General features: G+C 21.5%; 10 protein-coding genes across 10 annotated transcripts; 6 read left to right on the top strand and 4 right to left on the bottom strand.

Moving 5' to 3' along the window:
* Positions 1-618: 618 nt before the first annotated feature.
* SRAE_1000078900 (G protein-coupled receptor, rhodopsin-like family and GPCR, rhodopsin-like, 7TM domain and 7TM GPCR, serpentine receptor class w (Srw) family-containing protein) lies at positions 619-2,459 on the top strand (the record flags this gene model as incomplete). Its single annotated transcript, XM_024647666.1, has 3 exons — positions 619-1,005; positions 1,071-1,535; positions 1,599-2,459. The coding sequence occupies 3 exons, from the start codon at positions 619-621 to the stop codon at positions 2,457-2,459; spliced, it is 1,713 nt and encodes a 570-aa protein (XP_024501721.1).
* A 2,362-nt stretch (positions 2,460-4,821) lies between these two features.
* On the top strand, positions 4,822-7,169 carry SRAE_1000079000 (Protein of unknown function DUF2216, coiled-coil family-containing protein; the record flags this gene model as incomplete). Its single annotated transcript, XM_024647667.1, has 2 exons — positions 4,822-5,019; positions 5,580-7,169. 2 exons carry the CDS (start codon positions 4,822-4,824, stop codon positions 7,167-7,169), a joined length of 1,788 nt encoding a protein of 595 aa, XP_024501722.1.
* Positions 7,170-7,427: 258 nt separating this feature from the next.
* SRAE_1000079100 (Protein SDE2 homolog) lies at positions 7,428-8,178 on the top strand (the record flags this gene model as incomplete). Its single annotated transcript, XM_024647668.1, has 2 exons — positions 7,428-7,653; positions 7,697-8,178. The coding sequence occupies 2 exons, from the start codon at positions 7,428-7,430 to the stop codon at positions 8,176-8,178; spliced, it is 708 nt and encodes a 235-aa protein (XP_024501723.1).
* Positions 8,179-10,239: 2,061 nt separating this feature from the next.
* SRAE_1000079200 (Hypothetical protein) lies at positions 10,240-10,688 on the top strand (the record flags this gene model as incomplete). The annotated part of the gene is made up of 2 exons (XM_024647669.1): positions 10,240-10,497; positions 10,542-10,688. 2 exons carry the CDS (start codon positions 10,240-10,242, stop codon positions 10,686-10,688), a joined length of 405 nt encoding a protein of 134 aa, XP_024501724.1.
* Positions 10,689-10,922: 234 nt separating this feature from the next.
* On the top strand, positions 10,923-11,320 carry SRAE_1000079300 (Hypothetical protein; the record flags this gene model as incomplete). Its single annotated transcript, XM_024647670.1, has 2 exons — positions 10,923-11,120; positions 11,165-11,320. 2 exons carry the CDS (start codon positions 10,923-10,925, stop codon positions 11,318-11,320), a joined length of 354 nt encoding a protein of 117 aa, XP_024501725.1.
* Positions 11,321-11,449: 129 nt separating this feature from the next.
* On the bottom strand, positions 11,450-11,896 carry SRAE_1000079400 (Hypothetical protein; the record flags this gene model as incomplete). The annotated part of the gene is made up of 1 exon (XM_024647671.1): positions 11,450-11,896. One exon carries the CDS (start codon positions 11,894-11,896, stop codon positions 11,450-11,452), a length of 447 nt encoding a protein of 148 aa, XP_024501726.1.
* A 2,114-nt stretch (positions 11,897-14,010) lies between these two features.
* On the bottom strand, positions 14,011-15,402 carry SRAE_1000079500 (Ubiquitin carboxyl-terminal hydrolase 36; the record flags this gene model as incomplete). The annotated part of the gene is made up of 2 exons (XM_024647672.1): positions 14,011-15,235; positions 15,281-15,402. 2 exons carry the CDS (start codon positions 15,400-15,402, stop codon positions 14,011-14,013), a joined length of 1,347 nt encoding a protein of 448 aa, XP_024501727.1.
* Positions 15,403-17,171: 1,769 nt separating this feature from the next.
* On the bottom strand, positions 17,172-18,288 carry SRAE_1000079600 (TGF-beta receptor/activin receptor, type I/II domain-containing protein; the record flags this gene model as incomplete). Its single annotated transcript, XM_024647673.1, has 2 exons — positions 17,172-18,095; positions 18,136-18,288. The coding sequence occupies 2 exons, from the start codon at positions 18,286-18,288 to the stop codon at positions 17,172-17,174; spliced, it is 1,077 nt and encodes a 358-aa protein (XP_024501728.1).
* Positions 18,289-20,686: 2,398 nt separating this feature from the next.
* On the top strand, positions 20,687-21,503 carry SRAE_1000079700 (Hypothetical protein; the record flags this gene model as incomplete). Its single annotated transcript, XM_024647675.1, has 2 exons — positions 20,687-20,911; positions 20,982-21,503. 2 exons carry the CDS (start codon positions 20,687-20,689, stop codon positions 21,501-21,503), a joined length of 747 nt encoding a protein of 248 aa, XP_024501729.1.
* A 126-nt stretch (positions 21,504-21,629) lies between these two features.
* Positions 21,630-23,737, bottom strand: SRAE_1000079800 (ATP-binding cassette sub-family B member 10, mitochondrial; the record flags this gene model as incomplete). Its single annotated transcript, XM_024647676.1, has 3 exons — positions 21,630-21,914; positions 21,964-23,602; positions 23,658-23,737. 3 exons carry the CDS (start codon positions 23,735-23,737, stop codon positions 21,630-21,632), a joined length of 2,004 nt encoding a protein of 667 aa, XP_024501730.1.
* Positions 23,738-25,146: the final 1,409 nt, after the last annotated feature.

Consider the following 25,146-nt stretch of genomic DNA (forward strand, 5'->3'; position numbering starts at 1 on the left):
ATAAAAATTTTTTTTTAATATACAATGATCATATTGTTCCTCCTAATATAAATTCTTTTTATAAAAATTATATATGTATATATTTTTTTAACTTATTTTTCTCCTCCCAATTGGATTCATTTAAAATTACTAACAGCTAGCTTTTTCATCTAAACTTGTTAACTTTTAAAATTTAAGATATAACAAAATGCAATAATGTAACTTTGATTTTCTTAACCATATATATGTCTAAATATATTTTTGGAATTATTTTGATAAATATGATGTCATATTACTATAACCATAAGGCATTCCTTCTTATAAAATTATTTTTTAGTTATGGTAAATAATATTAAATTAATTAACCATTTTTATTATATCTTTCTATCTTTTTTTTTATATTTAAAGAATTTTTACTCTTTTCATTTATTTCATTTTTTTATAAATTATATTTTTAGATTAAAAAAAAAAAAGTATATCAAAATATTAAGATATGCTTTATTGCTTTCAATTTTTCATAAAATAAAAAAAAAATTTTTTTTCTTAAGAATAAAAAGATAACTTTTTTATTAAAATTTATTTTTTCTTGTTATTATATTTTTTGAATGACATATTTAATAAGTTTTTAAAAATAGTAATATGTCTTTTGATACATGTACTTCTTCATCAAATGTTGTTTTTGTGGAGAACAATTTTATACAAGTGTGGAAGTATTACCTTTATTTATATAGTGAATATCATTCAAATGTTGCCCTAGGAATTTGTATTATAGGAATTCTTCTTAATATTGTTACTGTAGCAGTATTATCAAGACCAATAATGAGAAATTCAATCAACATAATTCTTTGTTTTATAGCTATTTGTGATATTATAGTTATGTTAAGCTATGCAATTTTTAATTTTCATTATTATGTAACAGCTGGAATGAGATGTTCTATAAGTGATTGGAGTTACGGATGGGCTCTTTTTATGATGTTTCATGCTAACAGTAGTGTTATTGTACATAGTACTAGTTTATGGTTAACAGTAAGTTATATATATATATTATTCAAATTTAAAAAAATTTTTTTTTTTTAATTAATTTTATAAAGGTATCATTGGCACAAATTAGATTACTTACAATTAGAAAAGCAACTGTTGGACCAACGGGAATGTTTAGTGAAAGAGCAACTGTATATCTTTCAATAGCAACATTTTTTACAATGTTTATTGTAAATATACCTAATATTTTATCTATGGAAATATTTTCAACAGATTCTATACAATTTTTTAAACCATTTGGATGTTTAACAATAACAAATTATGATGATAAAGTAATTTATAATTTTCCCTCATCTGAAAATGAAACAATTGAAAATATTGATAAAATTGAAAGTAATATAAAATATCTTGCTTATAGTTATGTAAGAAAAAATAACTGTATAATGATTAAAATATCTTATTGGATAAATGGTGCCATCTACAAAATTGTCCCTTGTGTCTTATTAACAATAAGTATAGTAGCTCTTCTTAAAATGATAAAAGATGTTAAAAAAAGAAGACTTAAATTAGCTGAGGTAATCATTAGATAATCTTTACTCTTTTTTTTTTTAACTTAAATAATTAAATTTATTTTGTAGTGTACTAAAAGAAAAATTCCTAAAGATCATACTACACCAATGTTGGCATGTGTTTTAATTATTTTTTTAATAACTGAATTACCTCAAGGAATACTACATTTATTGTCTGGAATTTATACACATGAATCTTTTCAAGATCATATTATTAAACCATTTGGAGATTTTTCAGATTTGTTATCTTTAACTAATTCAGCAACATCATTTATTATATATTGTACAATGTCTAGAAAATTTCGTGCTGTTTTTTTTGCCTTTTTTTGTGATTGGCTTCCAAAACCAATAAAAAAACACATTAGAGAAACAGATCGTTTTGAAACAAAGACAGATGCAACAAAAATCAAAAGTAGTAGAGGAAATATAATTGAATCAAGTATGTATGATTATACACAACATCGTCTTTCTATAGCATCAAGTTTTGCTGGTGAATTATTTAATACAATTAGAGATGACAGAAAAATGTCATGGTTATCGAGAAAAATTTCTAATATAAAAGTTAAAAAAAATGATGCTAATAATTTAGAAAGTACTATAGAACATAAAAAATCAAATTTTTTAACAGTACCATCATCTTATCTTCCAAGAAGAATATCTCTTACAATTGAAGTTGATAATAAATCAGAAGCAAACATATCCTTACCATCATTTATTCCTGAGGATGAAGATAGTAAAATAACAATTCAATTACCACAAACAATTATGAAACCTTCTATATCCTCATTTGCAAAATCTTCAAGATACAAAAAACGTTTTGGTGTTTTTAAAAAAATGGTAACAAAAAATGGGTCTTCAGATAATTACAGGGTAACGAGTCCAGAACGAAGATTGAATAATCTAACAAAAGAAATTGGATATTTAGGGTAATTTATTTATTTAAAAGTTAGATTAATAAAATTTTATTTGTTACAATATTATCATACAAATTGTAAAAAGTTTTTTATTTTTTTTTTTAATAGTATAACAATTTATTACCAACTAACAACCACATAACAATCAAAAATTTATGACAACACATATTATTATTTTATTTAACAAAGTTATTTAGTAACAAAAATCTTAACAATTATAATGAAGAAAATGATAAAATGAATCTTTCTTGTAACTTTTAAAAGAGACAGGAAAAAGTTTTTAAAAATTTAAAATCTACACAATAGGAATGTCAATCAAAATATCTTTGGATTGTTATAACACAATCTGGCACCAATATATTTATATATATATATATCACTCATTTATATATAGGTACAATTATTCAAATATTAAACCAATGGTGGTATAATTTAAAATTTATATATGCTAACATTCTTTTTAAATATATAATATTATTGGATTAATTAATATATTTTATATATTGTCATTTTATCATATTGTAACAAATCTGTTAATTAACATTCATAAACAATACTTTAACATTATTACAATATTAATCAAAAGGTTAAAAACAAAAGGCATTTTAATTTATTTAGAAGAAATATATTTTAAATATATCTTTTATAAATAATAAAACTAAAAATTTATATTTCATTTAAAAGTTATTTTATTATTCTATAATATTAAAAATAATATTATAAATGTGTAACAGTTTTTTTTTTTTTTAATTATAATATTATAATATGTACATGTATAATATATATTATATGCTAACTTGGTTAATTGTAATGTTTCTTTAACAAAATCATTAGTCTTTTAGTTTACTAAATTATATAATTATATGTGAAGAATCTCTTTAAATAATTGTTTTCTTTTCAACAATCCCGATATATATATATAAAACAAATCCTTCACATAATTAATTTTCTTTAAAAATTTATAAAAAAAAAATTTTTTTAAAATAGATATCTATTTTCTATAATAATAAATCCAAAAATTTACACAGGTTAAAAATATCTTTTATCTAATTTTATTATACTTTATTATCACAAAAATTTTATTTTAAAAATAATTTGTTGCCTCATTACCACATGTTTATAGTGATTTATTACATTAACATCATTTATATATAAATAAGACCTCACTTTGAGGAACCGCTTTTTTTTATCCCAAATTATCTGTCACTATACATTATTATTAAATATTCTTTTAGGTAATATACTTCTAATGACAAAAGTAGTTTTCGGCATAATATTTTTATAGACCCTAACTTTACGAAATCTTTTGTAATATAAATATATATGATATCAATATCTTAGTACAACATAACTTTTTTTTTTTTTTCTATTTTATTGTATATATATATAATTTTATTATTTTATCCTATATAAATTAATTAAAATCTATCTAATTATATTTACATCTTTTAGTACAATGAAAAAAAAACTAAACTTTTTTTTTATTACCACCTTCGTATGTAATCTCTTAAAGTGAACATGCTAACTTATGTCTTACCACTACTTTTAGGTAATAATTAAACCGGTTTATATTACAAAAATGATAATTTTTTTTTTAAATCAAGATTATTTTTATGTAATACAATATATATTAACCTTTTATTTTATTATAACGTCTTTAAATCATGTATTATATATTAAAATTCTAAAGTAACTTTAACTTATAATATTTTTAAAATATCGAAATTTTATTTTTATTTTTTTTTTCTGTCAATTTAATACTATTTATTCACAATAATAAAAATATATTATTTAATCTTTTTACACATTTATTTTCCTTATCTTATTACAAACAATATAGCAATGATTGGAAATGTTTGAAGACTTTTCTTTCTTGCGTGATACGTATAAATAAATATATCCCTTCAATTTTAATATATGAATTTTTTTTTTTATTTTTTTGTTAATATTTTAAACATTTTCAAAGTTTTTCTATATTTTTTTTTGCCCTAAATCTAAAATTATTATTCTCATTATATTTACAGAAATTTAATGAGTTATTTTAAAATTGATTTCCTCATCTATATTAGTATTTTATTTTTTAACTATTATATATTATTAAAAGAAATATAGTAAGATGAAAAACAAATTTAATTATTACTACCATTCTATTTATTTTTCTTTTAATAATAATTTTTTTTTATTTTTAGATAATAATAAGGTAATATATATATATTTTTTTTTAAAATACTATTAATTGGCTTTATTAAAGCTGGTTATCTTTTCTTTTTATGCCTTTGGATGAAAATATATACTTTTGTATATTAAGAAATTTAATTATATCTTAATAATTTTTATCTAAATTGGAAAAAAATAAAATAGAAAATAATTATCTAATAATGTCATCACCAACATCAACAATTTCCTCAAATGGTTTTACTTCATCATTACAATCATGTTTGTCATCAAATCCTTCTAATAGATCTGTTGTCAATGTGGACAAAATATACCAAAGACTAAATATTTTAGAGTATGAGAATCAAAAATTGATGGAAAGTCATGAAATGCTAGTTTCTGAAGTAAATCGTCGTAGTGAGGTATGTTTATTTTTCAGTTAAAAATAAAACTATTAAAATATGTTGTCAAAAAACTGAGGTAGATATTTTGCTTGATATTTTGATACAACTCAAACTAGTTAATTATTAATATATTTTTATTAAATAGTTAAAAAGATATTATATGTATATATAATATATATATTTATCATATAATTTATAGTATTTTATAAAAATATTTTCTAATATCAATTTAAAAAATTTCCAGAATCTTTTTATGTTTTTATTTCTTTAGCAACTAATTGAAGATAAAGTTTAACGTAATTATATTAATACATGTTACAATACTTTTATCTGTTGTTAAAATAATTTAATTTTAACTTTTTGTATACAAATATAAGTGCCTGTTTCCTTTTTTAATTTTAACTTTACATGTCATATCTATATAATATTTTTCTTGTATATGGGTATTTTCAAAAGATTATATATATATGTATTTGAATTAGATTTATTCTATGAAATTTTATATCTTTGTTTTGCTTGTTGTATAATTTTTATTTCTCCTTTATTATAACATAATATTTATTTATATTTATTTGTAGATGCATATTATGGAAGTATCTAAATTGCATAGAAAAATTAATGAAACAGAAGCTATTAATCAAGAATTAAAAGCACTTTGCTCCATGTTTGAGAATGAAGCTAAAAAAACAAGAATGATTGTTAAGGAGAATGATAAAATAAGAAAATATTCAAATGAATTTATTAAACAAGAATTAAGAACTTTTGCCGAAAAAACTAGAGAACTCTCTTTTAGTAATGAGCAACTTATTATGGAAAATAAAGAATTGAAACGACTTTGTCTATATTTAGATGAACAAAGATTTGATATAATAAATATGTCTAAAAGACATGTTTGCTCAAATTGTCAAAAAGTACAGGATGATATATTTGAGTATATTTGTAGTATTGTAAGTAATAATAAAAATGAAGAAGAAAATAGAATTGAAATGTTAACAAAGGAGATGCAGACAAGTCTTTGCCTAATGAAGGATAATGATGAAGATAGTGCCATTACAACAACGTCTAATGATTCAATATCTAATGAAAATTCTAAAAACAATGACCTCTTATCATATATTTATTCACTGGAGAGTCGAGTTAATAATTTAGAAATTGGGGCTCATAAGCATCTTAGTCAAATTTCTTCAGAATTTGAAAGTAATGATGAAGATAATGATTTAATTAGAGTTTCTCCTTTGTTAATAAAAAATAAAAACCAGTTAACAACAAGTAAAGGCCACACTAATGGTAGTGAAATAAAAATTTTATCGGATGTATGTGTAAGTGACGTTGAAATGTCTTCATCAAACAAATTATTTAATAATACAGTTGTTGTGAATAATACAACAGGAAACAACATTAAATTAGATAAAGAAGGGAATCATGAACATGATTGCATAGTATATGGAGGATGTCATAATTTTAACGAATGTATCAGTAATAATTTTGTAAGATTTTTGAGCAAAATTGATGAAGATGAAGAGATTAGCTCTAAATCAACTGTCAAAAATAGTTTAAGCGATATATTAACTGATCTGTCATCATCACAAAGCCCAAATACATTTACATCTGAAATACCTCCACCAATGGCTGATGTTAGTGAAAGTATTGGAAGACTAAGTTTTTGTTCTAGTTCTAATAACTCATTAAATTCAACAAATAATTTAATTTTATCTCACAATTCTTTTCATCCCTCAAATGAATGTTATTATGAAGAAATCAGATTAGAAAATAAACTATCAAGTCCTATTTACACACCAATATCAAAAATTTCAAAAACTACTAATGAAAATTCTGAAGATATATTAAGTAGTCGTCCTTCTTCAGGACATCGAAGACAATCATCAATTTATAGAAGGTCTGTTAGCATGAATAATGGAGTTAGAAGAAATCTAATTGACAATGAAGGAAACAACCTACCACCAATAAGACTAAGGACAGGATATCTTCAAAATAACACAACTTCCCCTTCTTATTCTATTCCATCTGAAGAAGATAAACGAATGCTGCAAAGGGCATGTCAACTACAATTTAATCAAAAAATAAATAAAAAAGAAAATCAAAAGACAACAAAAATTTTAGTTGATCAAAAGTCGGGAAACATCAAAGCTGAATTAACAGCTATCTGATTAATTTCATGCTATGTATAATTTTATAGCTTCCACAAAAAGTATATTTGAAGAGGAAGGATTAATTATGACTCCAATTAAATATAATTATTTCAATTTTTATTGAATTATTATTTAAAATTTCAATAAAAAAATTTTTTTTTAAGTATGACCTTGTTATTAAAATAAAATTGTATAATTAAGTAAATAAGTATACACATCATTCCAATCATAATGGTTTGTATACTTACATTATCCTTTTTTTTTTGAAATATTAATATGGAAAGAATAATTAATTATATTGAAAATAGCTTTGAAGATGTCACTTTACCATCTATAATATTTTCAAATGACCATAATTTAGTGGATACATTGACCCATATTCCAGAAGAAAATTATTATTTAATATATAATGGAAAAATATTAAAAAATGGAATAAATGATTTAAAGTGTATGAAAAATGCCATTGTACAAATTAATTATAGGCTTCGAGGTGGTAAAGGAGGTACGTTAATCTTTTTATAAAAATTATTTAAGTTTATTTTAAGGTTTTGGAGCTTTATTAAAAGCATTTAGAATATCAAAATCCTCAAATCAAAGAGATTCTAGAGATTTGAGTGGTAGGCGAATTTCTGATATAGAAGAAGAAAAACGAATATTAAAATGGATTGAAGGGCAAAGTAAACGTGAACTGGAGGCTGCTAAAAAGAAACTTGCAAAATATATAAAATGTAAAAATTCATTAGATGGTGTTTCAAAACATAAAATTACAAATGATAAATATTTAAAAGTTAAAGCGTTGATTGATAGTGAATTAAGTAGAGCTTTGGAGGAAACAAACAATATTGATGAAGAAAAAAGTAGTGATGATATTTGTGATAATAAAGAAAAAGAAGAGATTACAATTTCAGAAGATGAAAATGAAAAGAATTTGGAAAAAGAATCTGATAACGATAGTGACTGTGATTTTTCAGATTTAAATGCTGGACCAAATACATTTGGAAAATCAAAGAAAAAAAAATCATCTTAAAATAATAATATACTTGTTTTGTAATTTAAAGGTTTTTTTTTAATTTAAAAATAAAATGTATAATAAATATTTAATCGTTTGGTCTTATCAGTGTTGCTGATAGTAATAAAAATTGAAAACTAATATTTCAAATAATGATAATTTTAAAAAAATGTTTTTAAATAAATTACTTCTTCTTTTAAGGATCTTCTTTAAAATCACTGACGTGCTGGATTAATAAAAAATAAATTTAAATGAACAAAGTATTTAAAAAGTTTTAGAAAATTTAATTAAATATATAAAAAAAGAGCATTTGATAGTTGATAAAAAGTTAAAAAAAACTTTTTTACATAATTAACCAAAATTATCATAAAAATAAATAAAAATTAAATTTAAAAAAAAGTGTTTTTTTTATCACAATTTTAGAGGTAGAATCAGAAATCTAGAAAATTTTCAGCCAATTTTTATATCTTTGAAAATAATAAAGTTATAGCTATGAAAATCATTTATCTAGACCTACTTTTGAATAGAAATTGAATGAAAGTAGTCCCATCTTCATAGGATAAGTATTTCTTGAGATACTGAAAAGTCGGTAACAATGAATATTTTAGAAAAATTTCCGCCTTTGTTCATATCTCGCTTCAAAATGGAGATAAATGGAATCAGATTTCTGCAATCGTCTTCAAATGAGTTTTCAAATAGGGTCTACCTTCAAAAATTTTTTATATCTTAAAGCACTTTTGAGATATAAAAAAATGGTGACAATGGATTACGCGCGAAAAAGTACCAAGTTACATATCTTAAGAACCATTGAAAATAGAAAAATGTTTTCAACGTAGAGTCTAACTTAAATTATAAAAGAAGCACAGCGCATTAAATTTCATGGACCTGTGACTTCATTAACTTGAGTTATCACTAAATTCTTGAAACTTTTTTTTTAACATATTTCTTATAATATCTTAATTTTTAGAAGTCCTATGAAGATGTGAATAAACTTAATGAATTCCTTGTAAAAATATGATCTATAAACAACTGTTTATTTTAAAAATTTACAATATTATCATGGAAGTCGAAATTTACAAAAAAATATTCCCCAATTTCGCTCTCTACTTTGAATCCTTATAACTCCTGAAGTTTCAATTTTAGTATATTGTTGATTATATTCAAAATTCATCCCGTTTCAAAGGCTATCTAATGACTATAGTTGCACATTCAAATTCCAAAAAAAGTTTTTTTTTTTTAATTTTAATTGAAAAAAAATTTCTAGTACGTCACTGACTCTAAAATTGAGCCGTTTTTAAAAAAGAATAGCTACAATTTCATAAGAAATATATGAAGCGGAATAATATAAAAAATGAACTTTTTGAAATGAAAAGATAAGAAACTTTATTGTATCCAGAACTACAAAAAAATGTCAAAGATTTTTTTTTTAAGAAAACGTTACATATAAAAGTTTCAACTATAATAATAAAAAGCTTTTTGATAAGAAAAATGATTTTTTGAAAAATTCTACAGCTATAAAACTTTACTTTTGACAAAAAAGTTTCAAAAATATAACTGATAAGAGAAAAAGTAATAACTTTTTTCAAATCAAAGATATTAACAAGCTGATTCAACCAAAAGATTAAGAATATGTTAGAGTATAAGATACTAAATATCTAGAAACAAATCTAAATTTCGAATGTAATTACAAAGATTCAACTAAGCAAAAAAGTTTAAGAAATTTGCATACAATTATATATGATCAATTATTATTATTTATTTTAAGTTTCTTCCTTACTTTTGATTGTTCTCTGATCTTACATTAAAATTTCTTCTTCTTTGTTTGATAAAGCTACTTTGATTTTTTGTAGATCAGATTTCAATCATCGGTCACGTTTTCAATTTTAAAATATTCATTTATCTTTTTATTTTGTAATTTAACGACTTTTATCAGGTCGTTAAATAGAAAAATTTTTGTGATAACTTTAATTAAAATGTATAGAAACACTTTTATGATATTAATAATTTAAAATATAAATTTAGAAAACACCACATTTTTGGACATAATTTATGTAGCAATAAATTTATATTTTTAGTACTATGAACAAATTTTTAATTCTTGTTACTTTATCGGCATTATTTGTTTTTAAATTAGATGCCTTAAAATGTCATGGTTTGGTAAGAAATTACAAAAATTATACTAAATTTCACACTGATAATGGTGAAGACTGTTCAGGTCTTTCTAAATATTGTTTCTTTGTCTCTGGAGTTGTTGATTCAGTTTCTGGTGTTTATATAGCTGGATGTGATGAATTGTTAGCAGAGCCTGATTTTTCACAATTACATCTTAATTGTTCTGTAATTATAAACTTTTTTAAATTTTTTTAAACTTTATTTTTTAGCGCAACTCTGATACGACTATCAATACAACACCAAATAAATATGAATTCAAATGTTGTCAAGATGACATGTGTAATCTTAGTTATACATCAAAAATATCATTAGGATTCTTTTGTATCTTAGCATTATCTTTTTTTTTTAAATATTAACATGTTTTTATTTTAAAAATAAATTCTATTAAATTGCTAAAATTTTTTTGTCTAACAAAAAGGGTTTCCATGAATAATAATACTTGCTAAGCAATAATTTATCTTAACAACTATGTAACATACTCGAATGTTAAAATTATTTTTAAATAAAATATTTTTGGATATTCAAAAATAATGAAAATATTTTTTTTTATATTTCTTTTTTTAATTTTTATATCCTATGTATCTAGTTTAATGTGTGAAAAATACTTTTCTGGAATACCATTAAAAACTAAAAGTAAGATACAAAAAGAAAACGTAACTTGTTCAAGTCCAACTGCCTATTGTGTTAACGCTACTGCTACATTTATGAAGTGGACTGTAACAGCTAGATCATGTAGCGACGATTCATCAATTATTAGTAAAATTTATTCTAATTTTAAAAGTTGCTATGTAAGTGAAGCTAATTATTTATTAAAAATTTAAACAAATTTTAGAATACTTCATGTGTCAAAATTAATAATCTTCCTCTTGATACTGAAGCAAATATATGTTGTTGTCAAGAAGATCGCTGTAACGAATCATATTCATTATACGATTTGTCTTACTTTTTAATTTTTTCATCTGTAATTCAAACTATAAAATTTTTATAAATACTGGACTGATAAACTAATGATAAATATAGTATAGAAAACCATTTTAAAAAAAAATAATATGTTAATCATTATTTATTTTTAAAAATCAAAAATGTGAAATTAAATGGTATCAAAAAATAATTATATTTAAGCTTCAAATTCTTTTATTGGAATTTTAGCATCAATATCAATAGCCGTCATAACATCATCATCTTCTAATACAAAAAATAATTCACCATTTCTTATAATTGGGCAATGAAATCCATTTGACAAATTGTTAATTTGTTTTGCCAATCTATCAACTGTAACCAAATTCCCAACGGCATTAACTTTATTGTCTGATTTAATGCAATAATTTTCTCCTAAATTTGAATGAATATCTGTATACGAAATCCCATCATAACAATTTTGAGGAACAAACATTCTAAGATCAGGTAATAAATATTCACTCATAATTTTTGAAGCATTCTTTAAATAAAAGCCTGAATTTTTATTAACTTTAATGGGTTGTTTGTCAAAATAATATTCACTTTTTTTTTCCTCAATGTTAAGTGGTGGTAAAACAAAGTTCTGTTCATTACAGTTAACTTTCATATTGACTATTTTAAAAAAAAATATGCAAAATTATTTACGAAAATTTTATTTTAATAAACATAAATTTAAATATATTATATTTATTTACATATTGAAAAATTTATCAGTCATATCGTTTGAATGCTTTATGTACAAATATATATGAGTAAATAATATAATTAAATTAATGTTCACATAACTATCAAAATTTTCTTACATGTTTATTAATTTTTATTGCCAAAAATTTATTTTTTCTTTTAATTTATATAAACTTCATTATAATTCCTAATTAGGTGACTTTTAAAATTTTGGACAATTTATCAATCCAGAAAAAGTAACTTAAACATGAAAAAAATAAAAGATTTTATTACATATTGGGTTATAATTTGTTAAGAACATCAAAAATATGAAAAATATATAATTTTATCTTAAAATATTGCATCTAGTTTAAAAAATTGTTTTTTACAAAAAGATACCATCATAAACGCTTGTTTTTAATTTCGTTTACCTTTAAGTCAAGTTCCACTTCATGTAACCATTTTCCAGTGTATGCTAATTTTGCATTATTTGCTATAACATTTATATAAAAAAATTAACTTCTTGAAAAAGTGATGGTGTTTATCGATTTTACCTCTTCTACATATCAGAAATGAAAGAGTTTTTTGAGATCATTCTTTCTTTAACACTCTTACCAGTGTTGTAAAACTCCTGTTTGGAACCGACTCTACAAAATATTCTTTAATTTTTCTGCAGATTCTACCGAAGAGCTATTGCTGCTTCAATATCCTTCTGTCGTAGTTTTTTTTCTTAATGAATAGAGTTCCATCAATTTCATCGATTGATGATATAAAATCATTTTATTATATTTTTATATTTGAAGTTTCTTTTGAGCATACTCTTGAAAAAATATTAAAAGATTTATATTCAGATTCATTTTTTTATGATTATAATAAAATTTAGATAAATAAAAAGATGAATTTATGAGAAATTTTTGTTTTTATATATCAATTTTTTCGAAGCATACTGTTTTTTTATCTTTTTTAACAATATTCAATGATAAATTACCTTAAAACTTTTATAATTTACTAATTTACTTTTTTTATATGTAAAAAATCTTTTTATTTATAATAGAAAAACAATTATTAACAAATATTACATTATATCACTCGATTTAAAATATTTGAGAAGTAAAAAAAAAGTAACAATAACAATAGTTGATTTTATATCATTTATCACAAACATATTTATATGAAAATATGTAAATTCAAACAGGAAAATTTTGAATATCACTTGTTTAATAAAATTAAAATAAAAAATTTAAAATTAACAAAGAAGTTGTAAGAATTTATCTTATTTAAAACATTGACATATTATATAAACTATTAAAAATATAAAACTTTTAAAAAGAATTAGTTAAAAAAATTAATTAAATTATAAATTTTAATAACCGTTTCTTTTGCCAACACAATTTATTTTTACACACTGTCAAAAATTGGTCCTTGAACTTGGCGATTTTGTGTAGCAATATGATTTTCATCCTCTGAATAACAAAAATTTAAAAATAAAATTGTTTTTGATAATTGTTATGAAGTTTTTAGTTGGATTATAAACAGTTTGAATATAAAATAATTACAAAAAAGGATATATTTATTGAAAAGTTTTGTTTATTAAATCAAAATCTAATTTAATCTATATTTATTCAATGTTACTTTCTTTGGAACATAATTAAATTGATTATTATAAAAAAATCTTAATTTTTTTTATCCATAAAATATTTATTTTTATAAAAAAAATTGTTAACAGTATTTTAACCGTAAAGTTTATAATATAAATATATTAGTTATAGTCTGTACGTAAACTTTCACTGATAACTGGGTATTGAAAAAAAAATTTTTTTTTTTTAAATTCTTTCATATCATTTCCAATTAAAAATATATTTTTTTTAATACAAAAGAAAATTTATTATTAATTCCCTTTGAATGTTCAAAATATGTAGGGAATAAAAATAATAAATACTAAAATTATTGCATTTTTCGTCATCGGAGCACTCTTTTATCTTAGAAAATTTTATTAGAAATAAAAAAAAATTTCACGGCTTATTTCTTGTCTATATATATTAATATTATTAATGATTTTTAAGGTTTTTTTACATAAACAAAAATATATGCATTTTTGCTAACATTGTTGCTCATTTGATCCAAGTATATATCCTCATCATTGCAATACCAAAATGCATTATCATATTTGACCAAAGCAGTGTAATGTCCCGAAGTAATGCTACTACCTTTGTGTTTTGCTAAAGCTTGAAGTTGGTATTTTACTGGATTAATATTTCCATACTCATCAATTTCATTTAATACCAACTCATCAATTGGGTATTCAATTTTTGTAAAAAGTTTATTCCTCTCAGATAAAGTTTGAATATACCGTTTAATACTTATAATAAGTACATCAGACAAATGTCTGAAAGTTGTAGTCATTTCAGCACAAACTTTTTGTTCACATTTATCACATTTCCATTTATCTGTTTCATCCAAAATAATTGTTTTAGAAAAATTTTCTAAAAGATTAGTTAAAGAATCATATTCTTTGGATGAATCAAGAGATAATCTTAGAACTTTAAATGGTTGGATAATATCTTTTATATTTTGGCAATTAGGACAACGAAGACACATTGTTGATTGACTATCAAATAATTTTTTTAATTCTTTTCCATTATCAATACTACACTCCTCATCAATTTTATCTATAATCCAATTTAAAAATTCATCTAAATCATGTTGTCCACCACAAATATACATTTCTGTTGCCCTATCAATTACTTGTTTTAATTCTTTAGTTTTTACTGGAATATCTCTAATAATACCTTCCTCAAATAATAATGAGTAATCATAAATTGTTTTAGATAATAATTTATCATTTAACTCTTTATCATTTCTCATATTTTCAAAATTATCATATCCTAGTTCTTTTTCTAAAGAACTTTTAAGTTGAGGAATAGAGTATAAAAGTTGTAAAGCACAATTAACATAACAAGCGTTACCAAAGTTAACTAAAGCAGCTGGATGTCGATATAATTTTTTATGCATTTTATTATTATCACGAAATTTCTTTTTAATTGGAAAAGATGATTTTAGCATTCTTTGTGATTCTTCAATTACACAATGACCATCAAAATCACAACCATCTTGTATACCATATATCTCTACTAATCTATCAACCACATATGAAGGTAAAATAACATAATCAAAACCTTCTTTACCAATACTATTATTCCACAATACAACAGCCTCGTGATTTTGAGATCCCGATTGTTTAATAAATAGGTACCTTATCCACCATCTCCTTGAAATTGTTTTACTAAATAATATAAAATACATAAATAATTATTTATTTTAAACTTACTATTTAATTACTTCAACCTGAGATCCATTTTCTTCTGGTCCTAAATCCATTGCTTCATCACATTTTTTCGAATCAATATCCATTGCTTCAGCATCCAAATAATTAGAAGAATCAGTTGTCATTTTAAAAAACAAGTAAACAACTTTAAAGTGCAATTATAAACACAAAAAAATTATAATAAAATTAAAAAACGACTTATTATAAAAAGCTCCACTTGTTTTTTTTTTCTCAATTAGAATGCTATGAAAATAGATTACTCTATTAAAACTTGGTTTTTAATTGGACACCGAATGAAAAGTACTAGATTTCAGTCAGAACGCTATTCCACTCATATTGTCACAACTCGCTTTTTTTTTAATGGTTTGCGCTGAATCGTTTATACGTGTAATTATTAAGGTAATATTTATTTTTATAATAATTTCCAAAATAAGTTAAAGTTTTTTTTTTAAATTAAAAAAAAATAAAAAATATATATGCAATTAAATAGATAATTTATGACTATATATCTTCCCTTTTTTTAAATCATCAATTGAAGGTGGAAAACATTTTTTTTTGCGTATAAAATAATCATATGATAAGTTATATTAAACGATAGATTAATTAAAAAAAAGTTTTATCATTAGTAATTGTAAAATAATTTTTTTTACATAAAGATAAAAAAATGGGTGTAACTATATTTAATTTTTAATTTTGTACAAATAAAATAATAAATTTTAATGGGTACTTTTCAATTTGAGTAGAGAAAAATTTTTTAAATAATGAGCAAAAAAAAAAGTTTTGAAGTTTTATTTTTCTATAACAAGAATAGAATATTTTTAAATAATAAAGAGTAAAAAAAAGGTATTTGATAGTTATCAATATAATTGATACCAATTTTCTGATAAGAAAAAGAATTTTTTTTTAACTTAAGAAAAATTTGTTTTCCTTAAATTTGTTAAGATAATATATTATCACTTAAAATTTAACAAATAAATTTTTATTATTTTTAAGCTTTTTTTTTTATTAAACTTATTTCAATGAAAATGTACTGAGAAAATAAATTATAATGATTTCAAAAGGGAAGAGGAATTTAATAAGAAATTATCCTTAAATTTATACTTTAATAGTTACTTCATCTATACGATTCAAGATTCTATTTACAAATATATATATATACATGAAAAAATAATTAGCTTTAACTTTTAAAATAATAATTTTTTTTTTACCAAAACATCTTTCTTACTAAATCAATATAGAGTTTTATTATATTATTATTATACTTATAAATAAATGATATAAAAACATTTACTTATTCAAAAAAGTTAGTTATAAAATTAAAATAACAAGTGACTTTTTTTAATGAATGCATATCTTTACATTTTTAAAAAATATAAATAAAAGAAAAATTTTCATAAAGTAATATCAATGCAATATTTTTAATTTTTTTTTATCGTAAATATTTGTTTTATATTATTCACCTGAATTATGATACAAGTGGGTGTTTTTTTTAAGTAATGTATTAATTAATAAAATTTACTTGAATATATTTATTTTAATATTTCTTTTTTTTTCACACCTTATTAGTTAAAGATAATTGTATACTTTTTATTTTGAATAAAATTTTAAACTTATTTTATGTTATTTCATATATAGAAGTTTATTTTTTATTCATTATTTTGTTGGGAAAATTTTTTTGTTAAAATTTTGAGATTTAAAAAAAAAGTTCGCAAGTTGTATTTTGATGTATAAATATATTATGATATGGATGAAAAATAACCATTAAATGTAATGTGTTATATAATAAAAAAATTTTGTCCTTTTGACTAATAAAATCTGATTATATTGTTTTTTTTTAAAATAAATTTATAAGAAATATAAAATAAAATAAGTATTAAAAATAAGAAATAATTTTTTATTTAATTAGATATACAATAATTAAAAGTATTATAGAAAAATAGGAATAATAATACTTTAGAGTAGTGGTGTTAGCTGTTGCAACATCAATATTACACAAATCTGATGTACAAGCACATGATATCTTTTGTTCAACACTTGTATATTTATCATTACATCCAAGTTGAATTTGAGAATGATCTGTCACATTAATACAACCCTGTCTTTCTGTTATTCTTTGAATAGTTCCATGTAATGAATTTCCATCATGTGATATTACTCTATGAATTCCGTACGTGCAAAAATTTCCTATACATCGATTTTGTTTACAGTTACTAGTCATTTTTGAATCATGAGATGTTACATCACATAATACACATTGATACAATGGAAGATTATTAAAAAGACTTCTTGAAACTTGTCCATTTTGAATTTTTGATTTTACATTTTGTGAATTATAACTATATGTTAATTGATATGTTTTCATAAAATCATTGCACATATTTGAATTACATATACAATGTTTTCTAGGTTTAGCTAATGGTCCTCTAGCAATTGTGAGGCAAACTCTATTCCTATGAAATAATAAATGAGGTCCTTTATAAAAATAAGGTAAAGTAGGTGGACCATATCCACATCCTGATGCACCGGTTAAACTATCTTCATGACACCAATGGCCTACACATACATTATCACAATTTGGATCTTTTTCATTACATTTTTTACATGTAACATTTTTTCTTAATATTTGTTTAATATGAACAGCTTCATTACAAAAATTTCCTGAACATACACAATAAATATGATCTGGTAATGTATCATAATCACATCCTGCCTGTGTTCTTGATGGTCTTTTAACACATCCTTTAGTTATTCTAAATACTCCAGGAACATCAACAGGTCTCCTTTCAATATAACAATAATCTGATTCACATGATCCCATCTGAAAATATAAATTTAAAAAAAAAAAATTATTATATTACCTGACAATTACATTTTTCATTATGGCATAATCCAGAACACGAATAACATTGATTTCCATCAACATAAAATTCAAATAATATTGTTGAGATCAATAATAAAAAAATAATTTTTTTAAAAAAATATATAGATATAATATAAAAATTAATTTTCATTGCTTTTCATAGATAAAATAACATTTCTATAACATAATTTATAAAAATAAATATTATAAATAAATAAATAAATAAAGTAATCAAAGTTTAATAATTATTATAATGAAAGTTTTTAAGTATTATACAAAGAAATAAAGGCAACTTTTTACTCATCATTATAAAGTAATATTTATAAATTATTAAATAATTTTAAGAATAAAAAATAAAATTTTAAGTTAGTAAGAAATTGTTTCAAAATTTATATAAAAACCAAATATAGTTTATATCATTTACCAAAAATCTTTAGTTAAAATAAATAAAATTTAATGTGATTGTAATAAAAACAACCATTCTTGAGATTTAGGAAGAAGGCTGGCTTTTTAGAAGACAATGTCATTAAAATGCCATTGCTATGAAATAGTTGCTTATATCAACAAGAAGTTTATACAAAGTTTTTGGGTAATGTTAAATTAATAACAGTAGGTCTCTTATCCTGACCAGGCTTTTTATATATAAAAGATAAAAGGTATAAATGATTGGTTAAATTTTTTCTCCTATTTTTTTTTTTTTTAATATCTTTCTTATTATTATTTTCTTCCCGATAAAAGTTTATCTACTATATTTATAAAAGATAAATGATGTGATATTTTATTTCTTTTATCAAAATAAAATATCTAAAATATTTTGTGTTACAATTTATGTAATGTAAAAACTACAACAAAGAGTTTCATATTTTATATTTTTATAGATGAAGTCAAGAATGTCTCTCATGAAAATAAGACATGAACTCATTTAAAATTCAATTGAATTAATAAAAATTTTTAAACCATCATTAAAAAAGAATTTTGTCAAATGTCAATAATAGTACAATATATATATATATATATATAAATATTTTTATAAATGACGAATGGTATTTCACGTATATTTATTTATATAATAAAATAAGATAAAAATTTAATTAATGAAAAATTTTAATGTTTAATATAAAATAGTATTTGATTGACACATTCTTTATAATAATATCATATATCATTTTAACTATCATAGAAATATAATTAGAGGATTAAATTTTGTTAAGGATAACTATGAAAAATATGATAAGATATAATGAAGGAAAAGTTTATGTTATTGGTTCCAGTTGTTGAAAGAGTACTCAAAAAAGAAAAGAATAAGTGTGAATAAAATGTTAATAATAGTAAAAGATAAATTGAATTGAACAAATTAAGAAATGATTTTTATTAGTTTGCAGAAGGAAGAAATAAACTTGAAAATGGTTGTAATGCTTTTATTTAAAACTAAAACATTTATAGTTTAAAATCTTACTATAAACTTAAATTATTAATCCTTCATTGACACTTGAAAAATGATAAATTCATTATAAGTTATTAAGCATGGTAGGATAAGTTATAGAAAGTAAAAGATATTATAGGTAAATATTATTCTTTTAAACAATTTTTCATATTAGGTCATATTTCGCAAATTAATATTCCATTAACCTTGAATAGATAATGTTCCATGGAAGCAAGAAAATAGGAAATATAATTTTTGTTATAGAAATAGTGCCTAAAAACTTTAATGCTTTCTTCTCTTTTTTTTTTCTTATCATATATTTCATATGTAAATTTAACTTTTCTTTATCTTTATAAACATTAATAATAGTATATTTTAAATAATAATGGTAGTTGTAAATAATATTAAGTAGTCAAGTATTTCTATATTAATGATCATTGAAGTGGGAAAAAATTATTACAAAATACCATATTTTTAAGAACTATTTTTCACAATAATAATAGAAAAAAAAAACAATATAACATTTAATGATTAATGAAATGATTCCGCTCATTAAAACGTTTTACTCTCTCATTAAGCATGTCTTTTATTTCTAATGATTTATATTTAAAAAAGAAACAAATTAAATATAATTATTATTCATTTATATTCTTAAACTTAACAATAAACTTTTATTCATTAATTAATCTTTTTAAAGTCACCATTACCGATAATTTAATGAGGAAAATATTAAATAAAAAAGATAAAAACAATTACATAAAAAAATATACAACAACTTTTGTTTGCCTATAGTATAATATTATTTTGATCTTTTGCCGTAAACTTAAGCTATTGTTATTAATATAAAAATGATACGCTATTACTAAGGTGTGAAAGAATATTTGCCGAAAAAATGATATACATAATGTTACCTATTCGGCAAACTTTTTTACTATGTCTAAGCCATAAGGAAATAATTTAGATTAAAATTATCCCTATAGTAATAGTTTACTGAAGTCAAACGGTTTTTTTTTTTGTAATAAATTATAATTATATAAATAGGACAAATCATAAAAAAAAAGATATTATATAATTATTTTAATAATTTTTATATATTTAATTAAGTATAATGTCTATATATTATATTATGCCACCACCACCATATGTATTAGACAATTCAAATGATATAGATTCATCAACAAATAATTTAGATATAACATTACCTAACTATTATGAAATATTAAATGATGAAGAGTATCAAAAAATTATGCCACCAAAATATATTATAAGTGAATGGTATGAAAATGAAAAAAATTTATCAATGTATAAAGGGGCACAATATATTTATGAAGAAACATATTTTTTACCTTTAGTAAGTAAACACAATAATTATTTTTTTTTTTTTTTTTAAACATAGTATTTATATATATTCTTTTTTTTAGCCTTCATTAATAATTTTAATATTTGTTAATTGCTTGTTTTTAACATTCTTCACAATATGGTCAATACTTTTTATTATAAAAAATGAAACCTCATTCACTTTTGGTATATATTTATCACCACAAACAATGCTATACTTAATAAGTGTTTTAATTCCTATTATGGTTCTTTATATTTTTGGTTCATTATTTTTTGTTTATATTATATATACACCAACATGTGCAATAATTGTTTTTCAGACAACTTTTGCTGTATACTTATATCTTATTTATTTGGTAAAAGAACACATACTTCATAATAGGAATAAATTTTTTCTTGATGCATTTTTAATAGGACTATTAGCAATATCATTGGGAATATTTTTATCACTTTATTGTACAATTTTATATCTAGATCACAAAATACTTTTTCAATATTTAAAACAAAAAAAATATCTTGAAAAAGAATTTATAAGAATAAATTTTCAAGATGCATCAGATGATGATGATGATAATAATTTAGAACAATTTTATAATATTGTTTAAAATAATTTTTAATTTTAATAAATATTTAATAAATTTATACAATTATATTTTTCATAATAAAATTTTATTTTTAAAATATTTTAAAAATATAAATATATATATGTATATATATATTCTAACTATCTTTTAAAATGTTTCATTTGTCCATCCTATTTGTTGTTTGTCAACTAAGTTCTTAAAAACACCATCTTTAATATTAATTAATTCATCAAATGTTCCCTGTTCAGCTATTCTTCCTTTGTCAAGAACAACAATTTTATCAGCATGTTTAATTGTTCCTAAACGATGTGCAATTATTAATATTGTTTGTTTTCTCTCTTTTATTAGTTTATCTAATGCTTTTCGCACCATATATTCACTATGAGCATCTAATGCACTTGTTGCTTCATCTAATATCAATACTTTAGGATCCTAAAATTTAAAGTAAATAAAATTAAATATTAAAATATATATTACTTACAAGAACTAAAGCTCTAGATAAAGAGATTCTTTGTTTTTCTCCACCACTTAACATAGAACTAGACAATTCACCAACCATTGTGTCAAATTTTTTAGGAAATCTTTCAATAAAATGAAGAGCATTACTTTGTTCAGCTGCATGGAATACCTGTTCATCACTTATTTCACTATCATTTTTTGCCCCATAAGTAATATTATTTCTTATTGTTGTATTAAATAATATTGGTTCCTGTCCAACTGATCCTATATGTGATCTCCAATATGATATATCAATATCTTTTAAATCATGATCATCAATATATATATTTCCTGATGTAGGATCATAAAATCTCATTAAAAGTGATAAAACGGTACTTTTTCCACTTCCTGATGCTCCAACTAATGCAGTTACTTTACCACAATCCATTGAAAATGATACATCATGAAATATTGGATCTCTGCCTGGATAACAAAAACTAACGTTTTGGAAACTAATTTTTTTGTGAACATCTTTTACTTTTAAACCACCAGTAAGTGGAATTACTGGTTTACTATTTTGTAATTCAAATAGTCTTGTTGATGCACCTAAACCTTTCATAATTTCAACAAAAAATCCACTCATATTTGAAAGTGATGAAGCACATAAAATAGCATATAACAAAAATGAAGATAAATCTCCATATGTTAATAATCCTTGATTTATTAAATTACACCCATAAAAAACGACAAGACTTAATGACATATATCCTGTAAATTGAAAACCTCCATACATTGCACCTTTAGCAATTCCTTCCTTTTTTGCTACATTCCATATATCATTAATTCTTTGTTTATAAGCAGCTAATTCTTTATCTTCAGCTGCTAACATTCTCACCGTACGAATGTTTGATAATCTTTCTGTTGCAACCATATTAGCACCAGCTACAGCTTCCTGCATTTCTCTTGTGTAACGTCTTTGTAATCTTCCAAAAACAAAAAATGTTCCTAGTATTACAGGAATAACAAAACTAACAAGTAAACATAACTCCTGTGAGGTATAAATCATTAAACTACCAGAACCTAACATAGTAATTAATGCTCTTGCACCATCAGACAAGTTCATTGAAACAGAATATCCAGTAATTAAAGCATCACTAGATAATCTTGAAACAATTTCACCAACTTTATTGTTATCAAAAAATTTAATATCTTGTTTCAAAACAGATTTAAAAACATTTGTCCTTAAATCATTTATTATAAGTTGGCCTGCTGTATGCATACAATAAGCCCTTGCTCCAATAGCAAGTGCCCCAATAATAAAAACACCTACCAAATAATATGGTTTTTCTTTAAAAAAATTTGCCAATCTCACACAAATATCATCTTCTTCCTGTTTTTTAGATTTGGCATCATCATGTTGATCAATTAACTTTCCCAATATTCTGGGAGCTGATAAAAATATAACAGAACTGACACCAAGAAGACTTAAACCAGTTATTAGACGTAATTTGTATGGTGCAGCTAGAGCAAAAATATTTTTTAAATCTTTCCAATTTGTATTTCGAAGTTTGGTGGATGATCTATTTGTTTCTATTGTATTTATTTTTCTTTTTAAAAATATTATATTATCATTTTTAAAATTATTTTTTGATAGAAAATTTTTTGAGATCGATGTAAAAGACCTTAAATGTAAAAATGTGTCCTTAGACATTGATAATTATGAAATAAAAATAATACCTGTTTCTGGAGACATTTAAAATATTAAAAGTGGGTGAAAATACTTTTGAATAACTATTCTTAATTAACAATGATAACATCAGAATATAATTATATTCAGATAATTAGTAATTTTTATTAGAGAAAATAAACAAAAATTTATTTTTTTTAACTCAAAAATATTATCAAAACTCGTTAAAAGAGCACTTTTTGGAATTTTATGTACTCCTTGTTATCGTTATTTATAACATTTACCAAAAATTTTTTTTTTTTTAAATTTTTTTTTAAAGTTTAATAATTTTTAAAAAACATTATTTTATAATTAATTTCTTTAGATAATTGTTACAATTTTATTAAAAAATTTGAAGAGTATATTAAAAAGTATATGACATTATAATTATACCATTAATTTTAATTTTTTTCAAATTAATTAAAAAAATATATTATAATAAATTAAAAATAAAATATTGTTATTTTTAAATATTTCCAGAAATATTAAATTTTTTTTTTCTATTAATAAAGAAAAATACATTCTCTTTAATATATTATATAAATTTTTAACAAAAAAAAAACCTAAATAAATTAAATTTTTTTTCTTAACATTATTCAAACTTTGATAGTTATGCTTTATTATTTTCCGGTTTTTTAAAATTTTCTCTATATATACTTTTTTTTTTGTTGATTTAAAATATGTTGTAATAGTTTGTTTTCTAAGAAATGAAGAAAATTTTGAAACATATGTGAAATTAATAATTATTCTTAATAAAATATAATACATTATTTGATAATTTGATTGATATATTAATAGAATAATAATTTATATAAAAGATACTTTCTAAATAAATAATGTTATATTAAAAGATTTTACTTTAAAAAAAATTGTTTTTAATTATAAATATTTTGCTTAATTTTTTTTTTTATATATAACATTAAAATATATTATATTTATAAATATTTATGTTTTTATAATGTTAAAAGCATAGATATAAATAAAATTTGTACTTATAATGGAAACACCTGACTAAATTTCAATGAAATGAAATGTATCACATCATAATTAAAACAAAAGCAAAATAAATATATTTTTTGATTTTAAGCAAGTTTGATAAAAAACAAAATAGTAAGAAATTTTTAAAAAAAACACTTATCAATGTGACATTTTAATATTTTATTAAATAAATCATTGGTTTAGCAGCAAGAAGTAACATTGTAAAGTTGATTTTCTAACTTGACTCAGAAGCTTTATGTTTGTTTTTTTTTAAAATAGAAAGATTTTTTGTTAAATTAAATTACTTTTAGTTATAGATATATTTATTTTTAAACAAAGTATCTTTTTATCATACAACTAAGTATATAACATTGTTAAGATATCACAAGATGCCTTTTCCACAAATATATTTTGTTATAAATATAAAATTAAAAAGATAAATATTTTAAACATTTATTACATCTAAAATTTATAATAGAAAGAAGATTTTTAATTTCAATAAAAAAGAATTTATAGTGAGAC

Source organism: Strongyloides ratti (assembly GCF_001040885.1).
Source record: "Strongyloides ratti genome assembly S_ratti_ED321, chromosome : 1".
Classification (NCBI taxonomy): Eukaryota; Metazoa; Nematoda; class Chromadorea; order Rhabditida; family Strongyloididae; genus Strongyloides; species Strongyloides ratti.